The sequence below is a fragment of the Micromys minutus genome, assembly GCF_963924665.1.
Source record: "Micromys minutus genome assembly, chromosome: 22".
In the NCBI taxonomy this organism is placed as follows: Eukaryota; Metazoa; Chordata; class Mammalia; order Rodentia; family Muridae; genus Micromys; species Micromys minutus.
In genome coordinates this window covers 23,366,026-23,386,246 of record NC_137957.1, presented here as the reverse complement: position 1 = coordinate 23,386,246, position 20,221 = coordinate 23,366,026, and the positions used below count along the sequence as shown (strand labels likewise).

At 38.5% G+C, this 20,221-nt stretch overlaps 1 protein-coding gene across 3 annotated transcripts in view; it reads right to left on the bottom strand.

Annotated features, from left to right (window-relative positions):
• NAV3 (neuron navigator 3) overlaps positions 1–20,221 on the bottom strand; it is a gene marked incomplete at both ends in the record, with an annotated part of 293,999 nt that overhangs the window by 204,765 nt on the left and 69,013 nt on the right. For all 3 annotated transcript variants that reach the window (XM_080934946.1, XM_080934947.1, XM_080934948.1), the window contains 2 exons: positions 1,478–1,530; positions 2,154–2,271. In XM_080934946.1, the coding sequence (XP_080791072.1) occupies positions 1,478–1,530; positions 2,154–2,271 (171 nt within the window). The remainder of the gene's footprint in view (positions 1–1,477; positions 1,531–2,153; positions 2,272–20,221) is intronic.

The following is a 20,221-nucleotide window of genomic DNA, read 5'->3' as shown; positions in this document are numbered from 1 at the left end:
AGGAAAAGCTCTCCTAATATTTTATCAGGTGCTAATGTGTTCATATGTTACTTACAAAGTTCATAATAATTTTTATTTATATTTATGTAATTATATATATGTAATTATATTACATTGGTATTATATATACACACAAATTTTAATGTATAACTTATATATAATATGTATAATGGAATGTATATGTATGTATATACTTATATGTGTGTGTGTTTGTGATCATCATTTAGTTAGGGTTTATTTTGCAACTGAGAAAGCCCAGGGAGTTTTCATGTTTTTCCGGGATCACAGAACTATTAGCTTAGCAGCAACCACTATCATCCTATTTTGAATACCAGCACTAAAACTTTACAAAGCATATGTAATTAATTTCCACAGAGAACAATTTACATTGAGAGTAATTAGTTCAGGAAATACCCTCAAAGCTGAAGTCTTTCATAAGACCATATCTTTATAGTGATGTTTTTTCACAACAGCTGTAGCTCATGACATTTTAATAGTTTTTTTTTTTTCTAAGTGCTCTTGCTTTGGGGAAGGCTAATTAGTCACTCTTGAAGAATAAATTTCTTTTATTACATTGGATTTCCATTTTCTGAGACTAATGAAAGCAGGTCAGCAGGTTTAAGAAGTTCATGAGTTCTTCACTTGACCAAATCTATGACAAGGATCCCTTAAGACATTCAAAGCCCCTACTCTATGTGAACATGACTGTTCTCAGAAGCAGTCTTACTTGGACACTTGGGCTGTTAGTGAACTTGGTAACGCCTGGCAAACCCTCACTATAGGCAGTCTGTCTTACGTTCCTCCCAGAAAACTAAGCCGTGGCTTTGTGACTAGTTGATCAGTTTGCTTTCTCAGCTGTCAATCTATCTATGATTTTATTTATAGATGCTAAGCTTTGCTACATGGTAAAAGTCAGATGCTGCTGGGGTAAAGGGCCTCTGAAATAGGGCTTTCTGGAAGCTACTATACATCTTATATCAGAATCATACATTTTTTCAGGATGTAGGCTACAACAAGCCTTCAGAACTATTTCTCACATTGGCATGATCTCCTGTGTTTACACTGACCTTCCTGAAGAACACCTAAAACAATACGCTTATGTTTGAAATGTGCACACAGCAAGTGCTCTTCCAAAAGTAGTTGCCAGATCAAACTCTTGCTTCAAACTGGAAATTAAGTTCACAGACAGAAAACCCAGTGTACAGAATCACATACTATAGAACATCAGAGCAAACAGAAGAGGAAAAGAAAAAATAGGTCAAAGGTCAGAAAACACACCTACGGGCATGGTGCACAGTCATCAGAATTCCTCAGAGTCTGATGTTGCATGGCCCCCAAACACACGGAAATACCGGGAGAAGATGGTTTCTTAGACAAGCAGGAAGGCATGCAGACAAACTTTAAAGCCATGGTACAGACACATTTAACTTTGAACATGGGGCTAAGCATTGAGAATGAGAATTAATCTGACTCTTACCATCTGAGACTGACTTCTCGGACAACCATTGATATCTTCGACTTTCTCATTTGCTAAGATCAAGAAATAAAATAAAACAGAGAGAGAGAGAGAGAGAAAGGACAACATGCTTAAGCAATGATGTGAAACACTCAGAAAGGAGATCTTAAAAAATACATAAGTAAAAATAAAACACCAAGCAGAACTATCCCTGCCCCCTCTTCAGTCTCCCCAGTCATGGACAGGAGAGGAGAGCACACTTGTTCTCAGTCTACAATTCCATGTGCACAAATCAAGCAAAGAAAAAAAAAAAAAAAAGGAAGTTGTTGCTGGTTTTCCAGCATGTGCCACATGACTGCTGACATGAGACCTTTCACAATTGTCCCTGCTGGATCAAGATCCAGTTTCAAGGAGTCTCGGGGTATGCGTTACTCTGGTTAACAAAATGCACACATGGGAGGCATATGGTTTAATGACGTTTTCATTTCTGACAATGCTATCTGTGAACTATATCAAAATATGGCCAGAATGCCTTTTTCAATCTCAAGTAAACACATTTAATCACACTGGAGAGAGCCACACTTGCTCACAGCACTCCTGGATACATGGAGCAATTCAGTGTCCCTTCTACCTAAACTAAAATGTAGCAAAGAAGCTGGGAGCAGCACCTCTCTGAGTTTAAGAGAGCAGGTCTCACCAATGATCTGGATGATGTCTGCCAGAAGGACCCCGTCCGAAATGTCCTGCTGCAAATCCTTGATCAGCCGCTTGTGGCCAGATTTTGCCAGGTAGTGGTTGGCCCAGTCCGTGTAAATCTGTTGGAGACAGGGAGAGAAGTGAGAAGGGTGTGGGGGAAAAGAGACAAGAGAACTGCTCAAGGCAAACTCGAGACTCAAAGGGAAACTGTTCTGGATCGCATTCCAGCAAAAGAAGTCATAGCTCCAAAGGAAACAGTTGTAAAGTCATTTTTAAACGGCTCTTTCTCCCACTTATCTCTTGTTTCAAAGGAGGATGAATCACTCCTTTCAGAATCATGGACTAGTCACTTGTGACCAAGCAAAAAAAAAACCTCCCTTCCCAGATGGCTTCGGAGGAGATCACTACTGGGAAAGAGTTTGGGTTTCTCTTTTCTCTCCCCTCCCTCCATTATTTTGAAAATGATCCTGTCTGTATAAAAGAAAGTCACCTAGACTGATTTACAGAAAAAACTTTAGGAAAAAAAAAATGTGTTTCTCCAAAGAGGCTCTATTGGATTTGCTATCCAAGATACTCTATGTGACAATATTTTGGCATGGTTTTATGAAACTGCCAACGCCTTCCTGTCTAAGATATATTGTCCTGACTTTCTCCTCTTATTTAAGCCTCTTGAAATGTGTTTGTGTTAGAACGCAGAGACAGTAAATGGAGTCATAATGCAGCAGCTGAATACAGAATCAGCAGGGCACTGCAAGCCGCAGGCTTAGCGATTTGACTTACAAAAGAGGGTGACTCTAGCAACCAGTCCTGATATAAGGCAAAAGCTGAAATTTCAAGAATACCACTGACACAAAAAGAAATGTCACTATTTGGAAAATCCCTTTGTCTAATAACCATATAAAATAGACGAAGTGGGCTTAAAGAGGTGTAAATATTGTGGGTGGTTCATCGAGGGTGGGTCATTTGTAACTTTGTTACGAAGCAGATGAAAACAGGGCATAATGTTAAACATTGAAATGAGACTAGAGAAACAGTCCTAGAAATGTTGAGTCTGAGAAGAGATTGTGGCAGCTGCAGGATGTCTCACATCAGGGTGGCTTAAGCTGAAGAGTGCCGAATTTTAACCCAGAGTCATAAGCACTAATGCCAACACAGTGCGCATGTATCATTTAAAGTTCTTAGGTGCTGGAGGCTGCCCCAGAGTCAAGAGCATTTACTACTCTGGCAGAGGACTTAGATTAACTTCTCAGCACCAGCACAGTAGCTTACAACTCTTTTTAACTCCAGCTCTGAGCGATCCAATGACCTCTTCTGACCACTTCAGGAAACAGATAACCATATGGTACATATTTATACACACACACATGATATGAAAATTTTAAAAACTAAATAGATTATATTCCTTCAACAATAGAGCTTAAACCTAGTGCCTTTCATAGGCAAAACAAACACTTTCCCCCCTTTACTGTTTTTGAAATAAGATCTTCCTAACTTGATACAGTTAGCCTTATGTTTACACTGTGGCTTATGCAGGCGTTGACGTTATGATCCTCCTGCCTCAACCTATGGAGTAGTTAGGATTACAGAGCTAGAACATATTTCTGAGAAAACAGAAACATACATTGTAATTAGTAAATTAGAGACACAACAAAGGTGGGAAGTCTACTGAGAAATGTTCCAAATGAGTAAGTCTAAACTACAACTTACCATATTGTAGCATAGTTTTACACACACACACACACACACACACACACACACACACAAAGACAGAAACAAAAACACACAGACATACACATACACAGATATAAACACAGAGACATACACAGACACATATTACATTAGGTTCAAAATTGAAATTGTATTTTATAATTTCAGATTTTTTATATAACAACAGTGATTCTAAAAATTATTTCATATATATGTATATATATAAGTGTCATATATATGCTTGATTATGCATTGTACAAAATATAGCCCCTCCCATAAATGGTAATTAATATTTCTTATTATGATTTGACTGTAAAATGACATGCACATATGTATATAGAAATGCACACACAGATATCTTTTTATATGGCTAAGTATCTACAGCAGACTGATAAAATTTCAGAGTCTTACTGGGTAGAAACATTCCAAAAATATTAAAAAGAAAGATAGATCTTTAGAGGCTCTCTAGGATTCTCTAAGGCATGTCTAGTGATGCTATTTTTCTCACAGTGTGAAAAATTGAAGGCATATTGGCACATAAAAAAAGGCTTGGTAAAGTACCACTTAAATTTTTATATCTGTAATTTTTATTTTGCAGATGTTTGCATATAAGAAAGTGAGTTATGGCTCCCTCTAAGTCACAACATAAACAATTTCTAAATGGTCTCATTTGGTGATTCCCTAATACTCACTTATTGAGTGAATCTTAAGGCTTTATTATGTTTATAGACTGAAAATTTCTTTTTTTATAAAGACATAAATTTAAAGCATAAAATATCCCTCCTTTATCAGTCCTTTATTCAAGTGACAGAGTTCCAAGTTCATCTTGCTAGAGGAGTTTGAGTTAGACTTGAATTGTACCAGTCCCTGCACAGGCAGGGGTCACAGTGCCATCACCTGACTTTTAAAGGACCCATAGAGAGAAGGGACTGGTGTCTAGGGTTAGACAAGTCTGGTTGAGAACCAGGAGAGTTCAGCACCACTGCAAACGTAAGAAAGTCATCTAAGCTTCCTAACCTGTAAAAAGGATGAACAATAGTCCTTGCCCTGAAGAACTGTGCCAAGATTAACAAACTGGCACTTCTGTAAAGAACAAGATACAATGTTACTCCCAAAGATGTCCCTGAGACCACGAGAAAACACTGTTGCATTTTGCTCTGTTAGCATAAGAAGTGCTTGTTAAGGTTCATTGCTTCACATAGATGAAGATGAAGCAATTGGAGTAACTGGGGCAGAGGCTGAGAGACTGCACTTCTTCCTTCTGGCCAGATTCTTATCTTCTAATTAGCTGGGATTTCTGGTTTCTCTGCTTCCTCAACTCAGAGACACGACTGAAGCAGAGTGGTCACGTTCTTCTGTGTGTCTCTATTGGAGGCCATCTGTGTCACCTTGGGTTTTCTTTTAGGAGGAGAGCAGATTACAGGAAAAATGCTCACAGGAAACAGCAAACTGAATGCAGCATGTGAGTAACAACATTACATTTCATTTTATTGTCCAACAGCATTTTGGACGAATCTCTATGCAGATCTTTCAGGCAACTTGGGCAAACAAACAGAAGCTACTTAGCTAGATTTTAGCACTGGAAAGAAAGCCTCTGACTGAACTGGAAAACTCTGTTGGCTTGCTCCAGGATTTTCTCAAGGGGGTTACAAACTTGAGGTGCTCCCCTGACAGTTTGCTTTGACCGTGGGCCTGACTTCTGTTGTAGTTTGCAAAATCAGCAGCTAAACATATAAAATGAAACCATAGTTCTGCCCAAAAAATCACATGCACAAACTTTTGGTAAGTCATTTTTTTTTCATGAACATGTATATATTCTGTAAGTAAAAGAAATGATTGATTAAAAGAATATCACAAGAGAGGGTGAAATCCTAAGAATGCTATAATGCAGCTGACAAACATAAAACAATTACGATGCAAAATACAATTCCCTGTAGTAACTAATAAAACAAAACGTTTACCTAGATTTACTAATTTATATAAGATCTTGTTCTGTATCTCAGGCTCAGGTCAAACTGACTTCATTGCCCAGGATGGCCTTAAAATTGCAGCAACCCTCCTGCCTCAGTTTCTCAAACAGTGGAGTTACAGGCATATGCCCGCACGGCCATATTATTTTTGCTTAAAATTCTTACACTGAAACTATGTGAGTGGGCGAAAGCTGTGGGAAAATGTGGCATGTCTTTAAGAAGACAGTGGACATGAATAGAAGACATGGTAAGAAATCACAAGCTCACCAGCAAACTCTGTTATGCTCTGATGAAAGAGAATGCAAACAACCCTGTCGACTTTCATTAAGTTCTGTTACTTGAACTGATGGGAAGGGATGATAAATTATGTCCCGATTCAAGGCTTGGACTGCAAACTTTCCTCTGGTTCATCAACACACAATGCAGTCACTGTATTTAACTTCATTGTTCCAGCGGATTGACTTACAAAGTGTGTTACATTTTCCAGGGTTATAGTAAGAATTGCGTGAAGAAGTTGGTATAATTGTGAATAATAGAAAATGAACACAAATTCAATATTTGGCAACTTCTGTATGAACTCACTGAATATGTCAATAATCAGACTTTGGGTCAATGCTTCAAATATAGAAAATTCCTATATCCAACACCAGTATTATTCAAGTATTTTGATTAACAAATGCTATAAATGTATCTATAAATTATACTTTAGAAAATATAATAAGATTAAATTTACTACAAACAAAAAAGTATATGTGTGTATAAAGTTCTAATTATATATATGTGTGTGTGTGTTTATAGATATATATGTGTGTGCATGTATATATATGTATATATATGTATATAATAAAACTACAAAGTCAAATGTATTATGTATCAAAATGAATATTAGAACCATTATATAATATGTAGGTGACTTTCTACAACATTAAGTTCTGTCACTTCCAATCCATGTGTTGTCCACTGATTGAATATTTATTTTCTCTGTACCAGAGATTCTCATTCTTAAAAAAAGGCATTATCTCTGAATAAAATCACTGTGAAGATTGAATGAACTCAGACATGCGTTTTCACTTAATAGACTTATTAAATGTAAACTATATTAGAAGCAACTTACTGTTTGAATATGAATATATATTAATAAATTGCAATGAGAACTGTGACAATGTTACAGGAAACTATTATTACTGTCAAGTCCTTAACCCTAAGCTAGCCATCTAATTGTACTGAAATGAAATACTTACAGAAAACAGATGTAAGATGTAATGACCTTTTTAACTTAGAATTAAGTCATTATGATAATTATCATTTATCTTACTTATTTTTCTTACTGAAAATAAGTTTATTTTCATACAACACATCTGATTGTGACTGCCCCTCCCCCAATGCCTCTCCCATCTATCCACCTCACCACCTACCCAAATTCTCATTCTATCTCTCTTCCCCCTTCTCAAAAACAAGCAGGCATTTAAAATAATAGGAATAATAAAATAAATTAAGGTAAAGTCAAAATAAGCCAGAATAAGACAAAATAAAAGCACAGAAAAAAATGAGCCAAAGAAAAAGTATAAGAAACATATTCCTAAGCAGAGACTCGTACATTCCCATTTATAGAAAAATAAAAAAGCCATTAAAAACAAAATTGGAAACCATGAAATATTTTTTTAAAAATATCTACATGGTTAAAAAGAAAATAGAGCCCAGACAAAACATTATGAAATAAAAAAAGTCTCCAAAAATATCATTGAGTTTGTTTTGTGTTCGCCATCTACTTCTGAGCATGGGTCCTGCTCTTTAATGTGGTCTGTGTATTCAGGAAAAACCAATGTTTCCTTTGTGAGTGGTTCTTAATTGGCAACATCTTCTGGGTTGTGGAGGTAAGCTTGTATCTCCTCCTCTCAGCACTGGGACCCCATTTGACTTAGATCTGTGCTGGCCCTGTGCATGTTACCACAGTCTCTGTGAGTTCATGTGTGCGCTGTCCAATTATTAACATATTAAATTGCAGGGGCTTTTAGCTATAAATTAAATGATGACATGCATATTACACATACGTAGTGAGTATATAAAGTATAATACCTTGTTCCATGAAGCCATCACAGAAAGTAGCCGTAGAGAAAGATCTACATTGATGCCACACACAATCCTCATTTACTGACAGCATACACTGCCCTTTAGCCCATCCTGGCAAACTGATCCTACCTCTGTAAACCATGGCTTGTTTTAATTCTCAGTGACTTGCTATGTAAAACCTGCCACTAGGCTCTACACAAATAATTTATTTATTTATTCCACAGATGATACTAAACTACATATGCCTCATTAGGATTAAATGATTTATATATAATGATTGTTACGTAGGAAAAGAAAATAGGCAACAGAGATTCTTGGCTCAGAGGTAAGTTTATCAGAATGAAAACTTGATCTCTATAGTATTTTGAAAGTACTGCCTGTGTGACCAGATATGTACACGTAGGGTGAGTCACGATCACCTGGCCTGGCTCATGCCACGTTCCTTTCCCCTCTATTGAGGCAGAAATGCACAGTGCCCCTAGAGGAATGGCTGCTCCCTGTGATGTGCACAATCTTCAACTGCCCTGAAAACCACCTGAACAACCAGCCAAAGGATTTTTGTTTTAAAATGAATTTACTGTAAACTCACACACTGTAAATTAAAAATAGTTATTGGGTACTGAGAGATGTTAAGATCCATGAATGGGGTGTGAAATGAACAAGGATGATTTACACGTCTACCAGCTTGAACATTCATCATCTTTTAGTAAAGACATTTAAAAGGTACTTTCCTCACTATTTTCAACATTACTGTGCACTTACATTAACTGTAAGTATGTGGGTGTCTTTTTATATATGTGTGTATATACATGTATACATGTGTGTATATATTGTGTGTACATGTGTATGTATATATATGTTTGTGTGTGTGTCTGTGTGTGCATGTGTATGTATATATATATATGTGTGTGTGTGTGTGTGTGCATGTGTATGTATATATGTGTGTGTGTGTGTGTGTGTGTGTGTGTGTGTGTGTGTGTACATATTTGCTCCTTTTGAGTTAAATTGTAACTTGACTTTGTGAATAGGAGGGCTGTGAACATGGCAATACAGACATAACTTTGACAGGGTGATATGCAGTCTGGCATGAGCAACAAATCATGGACTTGCTAAATCATGAATAATTTTATTTTTCCTATTTAGGGGCCTTCTTAATATTTCCCACAATGAATTCCCTTTTATATTTCTCCAGTGATATGCAATATACTTCGCAAAGAAGGTTATACCTTTGTTGTTTAAAATAGCTATTCTCACAAATGTGAAATCCTTGATTCTTTGGGAAATTCTAGAATTTTGACTATAAAATAACTAAGCTTCCAAATCTCAGAAAACAACAAATAAATAAGTACACTGAGACCATAACAACGTCTTAAGGGAGCCTGACCAATAAGGTAAGTGTATTAAACATTAGAAGGCATCTTAGTTAGGTTTTTACCACTGTGAATGGACACCATGACCAAGGCAACTCTTAGAAGGACAACATTTAATTGGGGCTGGCTTACAGGTTCAGAGGTTCAGTCCATTATCATCAAGGCAGGAGCAGGTCAGTATTCATACAGGCATGGTGCAGGAAGAACTAAAAGTTCTACATCTTTATCTGAAGGCTGTTAGGAGAAGACTGACTTCTAGGCAGCTAGCACTAGACTATTAAAGTCTATGACCACAGTGTCACACCAACTCCAACAAGGCTATACCTACTCACAAGGCCACACCTCCTGATAGTGCCACTCCCTGGGCCACTAATATACAAACCTTTACAGAAGGAAACAAAGTATTAGAGAAAGACCCTAACAGGCAATCTTTATGACTGACTTTCACAGATGCTCTTGGTTTCAAGAAGAAAAGGCAAAATATTCAACTCAACAGTCTAGAAAAGCATCTGAGCCCTACCCGCTCCTCTAGAATCTTCAGAGGAAAGAAAGCAAGGAGCCCAGAAACAACTGAATTCAGAGCAAGGAACCCATGTAGACCTGAAAGTGGACAATGGGAAGGCCTATAAGGATTCATACATGTTATGTTGACTTAATTCCGGCACACAAAATTAAGTTTCAGTGCTTATGAAACACCAGTGGTACTGATACCTCTACCCCTATTGTCATGATAGGCAAGTCTTGTGCGTCGACCAAGCCGGTAACCTCAGAGGGAAAAGCAACACACAAAAGGGAAGCATCTGGATTTGGAAGACCCTTTTCTTTGAGGATTGAATTTTAATTAAAAGTTACTAAGTCTCTTTGAATGGGGAAAAATATGTTGTTGTATATGGTATAGAACCTTAGTCATGGAAGAAATTACATATTTTATTTACTTACTTAATAAAGCATGCATATTATGAGTTTTGATCAAATCTATCTGCCATTCCTTCTTCCCAAGCCTTCTCCTATCCCCCATCACTTTTCCCTACCAACTTCACATGTGCTATAAAACCCACTGAGTGCTATGTCTGAATTGCTAAGACCATCTGCTGGAGCACACATAGCACCTCAGTGTCAGCACCCACGAACAAAACGAGCTCTCCTCACAGCAGCATCCACTTATTCTCAATAGTTTCCCCAACTAGTGGTGGTTATTCATGATCCCCTTTTTCATCCATGCAGGGATTTTGGGCTGGCTTCATCTTGTGTAGGCCTTGAGCAGAGTTCCAGCTGTACAGAGGCCAGGTGTGTAATGGGCTCGACCATGCCTGGCAAACACATTTTGTTCCAGGTATCACTCTCTCTGTCTCTTATCCTCTTTGCACCCTGTCGTCATTATGATCCAACTATACATTCCATTTACTTTACTGTAACTTTGTAGAGTTTCATTCCATGGGGGTTGGAGGTAAGAATGATAAGAACTGACAGACAAAGAAAGTTGAAGGAGCTGGAGAGATGGCTCAGAGGTTAAGATCACTGACTGCTCCTCCAGAGGTTCTGAGTTCAATTCCCAGCAACCACAGGGTGGCTTACAACCATCTGTAATGGGATCTGATGCCCTCTTCTGGTATGTCTGAAGACAGCTACAATGTACTCATATACACAAAATAAATAAATAAACCTTAAAAAAATAAAGTTGAAAATTTTCTCTGGTTTTAAAGCACAAGACCAAGTGTTTTCGCTTAGTTTGAGATAGTTGATCATGGCCCACCTCTTAAGTTGACTACAGGACAAATGGATCCAAAGGATCAATGAATTCCTGTCCTATGACGGCTGCAGGAGGCTATGGTTTTAATATAGTTTTTTCATGTTGAGCCCTTGTCCTATTTGTGGCTATGCAGACATGGGGTTATTTAAGAGATGGAGCCTAGTGGTCTGGACACATTTAGGGCCCTGGAGACATGCCACCAAAAGGGATTAGCTTGGTTCTCTTGGGACTCCTGATTTAGTACTAATGGCATGATTGCCTTAAAAGACAGACCTAAGCCTTCCCTAGGGTATTGGCTTCCTGATTAACATTGAAACTCCCTCTTCTCATAGGTACCCACAAAGACATAGCAGTCTATCTACCAGAGGTGACACAGCTGTGGGAAGCTTCACTAGAGTTCATTCCATAGTTGAGCCTCTAGACTGTGAATCAAATGAAATCTCAAAAAGTATGACCCAGAGTCAGATATTTCCTAACAGTAATAAAAAAAAAGCGACAAAAACCACAAGATGTCTAAGACTTAATATTGATTGCCATTTGAAAGACATGTGCATTGCACCAGTTTGAAAGCTCTTGGTAAAAACAAAAATCAAACCAAAAACACCCATCTTCACAATACATGCAGAATGATCTTACTATGAAGTAATTCCACATAGCTAGTATGGTTTTCAGTTATGAAGGATTTTTTATTAAAATGAATGTATACTAATTAATAGTTTCAAGAATTAATTAGTGGTAGCCTATGAAAGCAAGTGAATGTGTAAGCCAAGATGTAGTTCAATGACTTCCTTTCAATTTTTTCTGCATTTATTGAATCTGGTCTCTGAGCCAATCTTCCAAAGTCTGTTTGTTTCATCCCTCTTGACCCTGTGGCTTTATCAGCACCATCCTGACCTTGCTTCAATGTCTTAGCCTTCCTAACCTCAGCCTCTCTAATATCCCAGAAATTTGAATTCAGGTATCAAAGCACCCCTTCTTTTACAACAATCAGTTCTGATGTTAAAGAAAAATCAGAGTAAATTTTCTTCCTACTAACAATCACATAATAGATCTCAATTAACTTAAAAGTATTTCTTTATCAGACACATTACTTACGTTTTTAAAGAATGAATTATTTTAAAGAAAAGCAGCAAAAAATGATGACAAAAGTATATTGATCAGGCCTACAGAAAATGAAATGGCAGGGAATTGAGAAGTGCCACACACAAGGGGAAACTTTGGCAGGAAAAAGGAGGATAAAAGTCCAATCAGTAGGTTACAAAGATAACAATAACCTACAAAGGGGCAGAGAAATGGGACAATACAGCAAATTCGAACATCACTGGGTTTCACTTGAATGGATCATGAGGAGAGGTCCATGGAAAAGTCAGGAAGAAGATGTTAGAAATTAAAAAAGCACCAGGCATAGAGAAAACACACACAACATTAAGGCATCTGTCTGAAGATTTATCTCATCTCATTTTTTTTTTTTACTATCCCTTAGATTCCTGTTTGTCCTCTGATGAGAGACAGGAGAGATGTGAATCTGGAAAAGAGGTGAGTTAAAGAGGAACTCGGGGAAGGAGGAGTAGAGGAAAGGGAAACTATAATCAGATTACATCATATGTAAAGTGTATTTTTAATAAAAGAAAAATATAGATAGCTTAAAAAACAAAAAAAAAATAAAATTAAAGGTTACAAAACATTTAATGCTATACTTTTAAGTAAAATACCAATATTAACATGCACAGATACAAAAATGCCGAGTAAAAGAGTTAAAATCAGAAACAGACTAAAGCCAAGGACATTATACCTAATAAACTGTACTAAGAAAGAGACAGTATATGCCTCAGAAAGAAACATATCATATATATACACATAAACACATAGTTGAAAAAAATGGGATGTTTTGAAATTGAAACTATTAGGGCTAATTAAATTGAAAGACTAGAAGATTACATTAAAAATATAGAGAAAAATATTAGAGCATAGGGTGATTAATTTAAATGTTAGTTTAAAAAGCATATATATATATAGCCAATAATCAGAGGTAATAAAAATGCATCTTAATAGCTACCAGGCCACAGATAAAAAACAAAAAGAAAGCACAAAATGCTGTCAAAAGAAGGCAATGACATCACTGATCTCAACAGCGCTCATAGGATGAGCAATTACAGAGGAGGACCCAACTGAGATGACATTAGCCAATATACCCAACAAAGGGGAGGGAGAACCTGTACAGACAATATCCAGAGGTTAGGCATAGCCCCTGGTTGAGGGATGGGGCCACCTACCCATCTCAGAATTTTAACCCAGAATTGTTTCTGTTTAAAGGAAAGATAGGGACAAATAAACAGAGCAGATACTGAAGAAAGGGCCATTCAGAAGCTGTCTCACCTGAAGATCCATCCCATCTGCAGACACCAAAACCCAGATACTACTGCTGGCCAAAAAGCACTTGTTAACAAGAGACTAGTATGGCTGTCTCCTGAAAGGTTCTGACAACACCTAACTAATACTGATGCAGGAACTCACAGCCAACCATAGGACTTGAGCCTCAGACCCCATTGGAAGAGTTAGAGGAAGGACTGAAGACACCGAAGGGGATTTCAGCCCCAGAGGAAGAATATCAACTAACCAGACCACCAGGATCTCCCAGGGACCAAACCACAAATCAAAGAATACACATGGAGGGACCCATGACTTCAGCTGATGGCATTGTCTGGCATCAGGGGGAGGTGAGGCCCTTGGTCCCGTAGAGGCTTGATGCCCCAGCGTAGGGGGATGCTCTAGAGGTGAGACAAGAGTGGGTGTTTGGGTGAAAAACCACCCTCAGAAAGGAAAAGGGGAGGGAGGATGGGATGGTAGCATTAATGGAGAGGAAGCAAACCTGGAGTGGGGGATATAATTTGAAATGTAAAAGTTAATAATAATAATAATAATAATAATAATAATAATAATAATAATAATAATAATAATAATAGATCTGGACAAAGGAGGTTTGCAATCTGAAATACTCTGTGAGCTTCCAGACAAGGACAGAAAAATAAGGGCCTCTCATACAACATGCTATAGAAAAAGAAAACTTCTCAGGCCCACCTCCTTTGGAATGCATGGATTAAAGAAGAAAACTAAATAAATGGGTGACCTGATGAAGGAGGCTGACAAAGGACACTTTCAGGAACAGGGCAAGGCCACATCCTACATGACAGACAGAACTTTTATATGAACACACAGAGGCCATTTTAGAATGGCTGACAGCAGGCAGGGAAATACTACAAGTCACATAAATTCTGACAGTTCAGATAGGGGGAATTTTACCAGGATGAACTTTATAGAGCTGCTGGAAACCATAGAAAAACATGGACATGGGTTTTTTTAAAAATGTAAATTAAAAAGTATGCACTGATTATTAGTTGTAGGATAAAGAAAGGACAACAAACTTGCTTTCTACAAAGGACTGTAATCATGGTATATTACATGTGGCTTGGCAGTAAAGGACATTTACATGGAAAATTATTTAATATATGGATTTAGCTGAAAATTACAATGTAAGTATATTGAGGGTAGAACAAAGCAGACAGGAAGAAGGGAACTAAATCTCATGTGATCATAAAATCAAGAGATAATCTCTATAACTGGTACATCAATATTATAACCTGTCGCTGAGAGATGTTGAAAGAAATGCCAGAGAAAACCATTAAATGGTGCAAATTGGTTTCCTCTATTGTGGAAAGGAGGAAGGAGAGGCCCTTAATTCAGCTGGAAGACACTTTTTGGAGATGTTTATTTTTATTTCACTGAATGGGTGTTCATCTATGTGTGTGCACCATGTGTATGAAACACTGCAGAGGCCAGAAGATGCCTTGGGACTGGGGTTTGGATGCACACAGGCATCTCTGTAGGTTCTGGGAATTGAGTCCAGGTCCTCTGGAAAATCAGCCAGTGCTCTGTCATCTCTGTAGCTCCAGCTAAGTGACCTGTGAAACTATTTCACAATTATTATCTGATAGGGATGCAAATTTCTCATGTGAAAAGAAACATTGAGCAATTCTGCGTAAGAGAGGGTATGGCCATTAAACAAGGTATAGAGATACAGAAGACATGTTCAGTCAACAGTCAGCAGTTAGTAGAGGTCCAACGGAGTGGGTCAGTGGAGAAATCCATATTTGTAACCTAGGCTAGATAGTTATTAACAAATTCCCAGACGCTGAATCAAGAATGCTTTAAAGCACATAGTCCTCAACATGGGGCTCAGAGATGGTCACCTTCAGAGATGTTCATAACAGGCTAATACAAAGCAACTCGAAAGTGCCGTTACTTCTTAGAATTTAATCACATATAAGGGCCTGGGATATATTGCAATAGTTGAATGTTTCCCTAGGATGCATGAGAACACAGGGTCAGTTCCATCCAAACAGACAAACAAATCCTACAGAGATTCTAGAAGAGCCAAGTGTGCAAATAAACATCTATAATTCTGGTAATGTGAAGCAAGAAAAGAGGGCCAGAAATTCAGGGCAAGCCTGGGGTAATTCTTGAGTTCAAGGCCAGCATAAGCCACATGAAATAAAAAAGAATGCAAAACTCACACTGACTTACTTTTAATGGTTTAAATATATACTATTTAACTATCAATACAATTCTGTCACATGCCACAAACACTGCTAATTTATTTACATGTATGATCACCAAATTTTAAGAAACTAAGTAATGTCATTCATATTTATAAATATCCGTTTCTTTTATCACCATACTTGCCTTAATACATATTAAGAGTGACTGCCTCCTTAAAAGATCCACCTTGGCAGCCTGCCTCAGAGACTTTTAATCATAAATTGAGATTAAACATATAAGTCATCAGCAACCTAGACTCTCATACCCAGACCTTCTGTGGTAGACTAATGTCAAGTATATATTGAGCTCAAGTGTTACATGCTGTGGAACAGAAACTGGGTATATATTTCTACTCACAACAGCAACTGTTATTTTAAAATTCACAGTATGATTTGTCTCCTTGGAATCTCATGATGCCTGTTTTCATCTTGGACACTAGCAATTTCTAGATGAACAGAAATAGCCATATATGTAAACTGATACAAAGAGAAGGAGAGGGGTTAGCATGCTAACTATAGTACAGTCTAATATATATATATATATATATATATATATATATATATTACATACATAATACACACACACACACACACACACACACACACACACACACACACACACACCCATACACAAATACTTTTCTTACAGAGAAAATAATAGGCCTGACATAAACTACCATCCACCACCGGATGACACTGGCCAGCATTTATGGGGAAGTGCTGTGTTTGTCATTGTAGCCACAAATGCTGATGTCCATAGTTGTCCTTGAGGGGGACCAGAGAAGAGGAAAAGGTAAATAAGTCGGTTTTGGAAACCCTGTAGATGTCTGTGCAGCTGTGCCTGCCGAGGCTCCCTCCCCTCACTGCTTGCCCACAGTGCCTTAGCACTGCCCTCTACCCAGCTCACCCAAGTTCTTTTAAAGATTTCCCTACACTCCTCCGAAGGTAGCTCTTTCACTCCCTAGTCTTTCTCACTGCTCCAAATGTAAAAATCAGATACATAACAAAGCGCTGTCTATTCTGACGGATGATCTTTCCTCTGACAGGGGGATTATTTTTAATATTTTTAGCAAAGGAGTTGAATGCTAGTAGTAACTTAGTTTAATGTTTCCTTCTCTTCCTTTGAACTCCTGCTGCTACCAGGAACACTTCAGGGCTTCATCTGCCTGGCTTTCTTCATTGCCCTGAGTGAGTTATGAATGAGGTAATTCTCTCAGCAGCTCACACAGTTTAACTCATCCAATCCCAGGAAGAAGCTCCCTGAGAGAGTCACACTTCCTTTTTAGAGACCAGAACCCCAAGGCAAGGATACACCTTTGCCCGAGTTGTTGGTGCTTAATCACTGTACAGAACAAAAGCCGGGGAGGGGCTTCTGGCTCATGATTTGTGCTCTGGGTGTGCACAAAAGGATATGTCACTAATGGCATGCCGTGAACTCTAACGTCCTGCAGCTGTCCCAATGTGGGAAAGGTTTTTGACTGTTGCCATGTCTGGCAGTGACAGAGAATAAAGAGAATAATCCATATTAATGGTTTGCAAATGTTTAACAAGGCAAGGGCAATCTATAACAACTTCACAAAGAAAAAGTTTTTAAACAGCAAAAAAAGTTTTTAAACAAAGTAACTTTTAGATTCCATTTTGTTTTTAGGGAAAGAAATTGAAGGGAAAAAAAAAAAAAAAACTTAAGTTTTTAAAATCTTATTTTTTTGGTTCCTAATGACCGTTCTGCTATTCTCATAGACTGGTGCCTAGACCAACTGTCATCAGAGACTCACCACCCAACAATGGACAGAGACCCATGGGCAAACATTGGAGGGGGTGTAGGGGAGGAAGGGAATCCCAGAAGTAGAGGAGGAGGAGCCAGAGGTGTGGTAGGCACCACAAGAACAGACCCACGGAATCAAATAAGCAAGGCTCATAGAGTTTGACAGAGTCTGAGGCAACAGTAGCACAGCTCTTATGTGCCAAAGGCAGGTCCTCTACATATATACCACAGTTACGTAGCATGGTGTTTTTGTGGGATTTAACATTGGGAGTGTATAGTGTCTCTTATTCCTTTGCCTACACATTGGATCCTTTCCTTCTTCCTAGGTTGCCCTGTCCAGTCTTGATATGAGGGTCTGTGTCTGATATCATTGTAACTTGTGTATGTTCTGTTGATATGCCTAAGGGGCCTAGTCTCTCTTCTTATAGGGAAACAGAGCAGGAGTGGATCTGGTAGTGAGGAGAAGTTGGGGGAAGACTGGGAGTTGTGGAGCAAAGGGTCAGATAACTGAGGTTGGAATAAAAGGTAGGGGAAAGAGATAGAAAAAATGAAAATAAAAAACATCCATACAGAGTCCTGGAACCCTGGAACCTCACAGGAAGAACAACAATGTGAACTAACAGGACCCCCCAGAGCTCCCAGGGACCAAACCACCAACCAAACAGTACACACGGAGGGACCCATGGCTCCAGTCACATATGTATCAGAGAATGGCCTCATAGGACATTAGTGGGAGGTGAGGCCCTCGGTCATAAGAACGCTTGATGCTCCAGTGTAGGAGAATGTCAGTGCAGTAAGAGTGGGTGGGTGGGGGAGCACTCTCATACAGGCAACGGGGAGGGAGTAGAAGGAGGGTGAGTTGGGGGGGATTGTGGGGCGGTAACCAGGATGGAGGATATGATCGGAAATGCAAATGAATAAAATGATTAATAAAAATAAATAAATAAAATCTTGTATGGCTCTTGGCTCATAAGTGGATGTATATAATAGAACTAAATTAAAGGTAAAGTTGGCACAGCACTTCAGAGAATAAATGACACGCTAGAAAATAATGTGTAAAAAATTCTTGTGGATAACACACAAAGTTTCAAAAGGATAAAGGTGGCTGATTCAGAATTTTTGGCCTCTGGCCTGAGTATTTAATGCCATACTCTAAGGAAGAGTGATAATTTTATTGACAGAACTCTTTAGGGTAAGAAAGGGGTTATTACATTCAGAGCCTATACCCTAACCTAAGGGTCATGCATAAACTTTAAAGAAACGATTTATCTATTTTTATGTGCATTGATGTTTTCCTGCACGCATGTTTGTGTGAGGATGTCAGATCCTTTGGAACTGCAGTTACAGACAGGACTGGGCCATCATGTGGGTGCTAGGGATTTGATCCTGGGTTCTTCGGGTGCTTTTATCCACTGAGCAATCTTCCTGGCTTCTGTGCATGAACTTTTTAGATGTACATTGTTATACTTTACACATTTTAGCCTTAAACCACTGAAGTTAGAAGTTGAGAGAGAGAGTCTTGCCTGTGTTATGAACCACAGAATTCAGCCCTGTCCATTTAGTGGAAACAGCAAATGATGGTGAACATTTCAGGGTAAAAGAGACTTTAAGGCACAGGCTTTCTTGAAATTTTCAATTATTTCTTCATTCATATATGAGTTCTACATAAACAAACACATACATGCATACATACATACATACATACATACATACATACAAAAAAGCCCAAAAACTATTTGGAAGGTTTTACATAATCTCTCTCTCTCTCTCTCTCTCTCTCTCTCTCTCTCTCTCTCTCTCTCTCTCTCTCTCTCTCTCTCTCTCTGTGTGTGTGTGTGTGTGTGTGTGTGTGTACATTCATATAAACATCACATTACACATGGTGACTTCTGGACTCTGTTAAGGTCACCTTGACAAATACATGTTTTTAAAAGTCAATGAATCAGCTACCCTTTCCTTTTGAAACATGCTATAGCTGCAGATAACCACTAGGTGGCACTAGGTGAACATGCCTGTAAGACAATCGCCAACAGTGGCTGTGGCTGAGGGCTTTGTCCCACCGCAAAGGCAAACAGCTCTCATAATGAGAGAACCACAGGACCACAACAGAGCGCCAAGACTTCAAAGTCATCATATTAATGGCCACCTTAACAGTCTCCAAATTTCATCTTAACATCCTTTCATTCTTAAATGGACCAGAATCGCCAGATTGCAGAGGATAGCATATGAATCCCCAACAAAAGAGGTAATAGAATGACTTCATGAAGTGGAAAATAAAGACGCGAAACCAAAAAGCTGACAGTCCTAACATCATCTGTCAAACTGCATCTAGACACACACAGGTTCAAGCCCCCAAATGATTTTAAAAACATTCTTTATGAACCTTTTCCCTGGTGATGGAAGCAACTTACCAAGAACTACGTGCAGTACAGACTACAGCATTTTAGTATAAAAGGAAAATACAAGCCGTATAAATTTTCCTGAGACAGGAAAGCTGACCTAAACTGATGTGCATTTCCCCAATCTCTTAACCTTCCCAATCAGTGTACCCACTCCCCCCACCCCAATAAAGTCAAATTCCTGAAGGTTTTCAGATGTGGAAAGACTGCAGCCTGGAGTCAGAAGCACTCGGCTCCTCTCCCAAGCCCACCACTTACTACTAGGGCTGGATTTTCCTTCTCACAAACTCGGAGGTCACTTGCTTATCTTCCCCTGCCTATCTCGCAGGGAGGATTAACTGTAATGGGAAACATCTGCACGAGCAAAGGCCGTCACGCAATATGTGGCATTGGTATTGTGATCAGTGGAATGTGGTATCTACGAATTACATTTTAATGTCTAT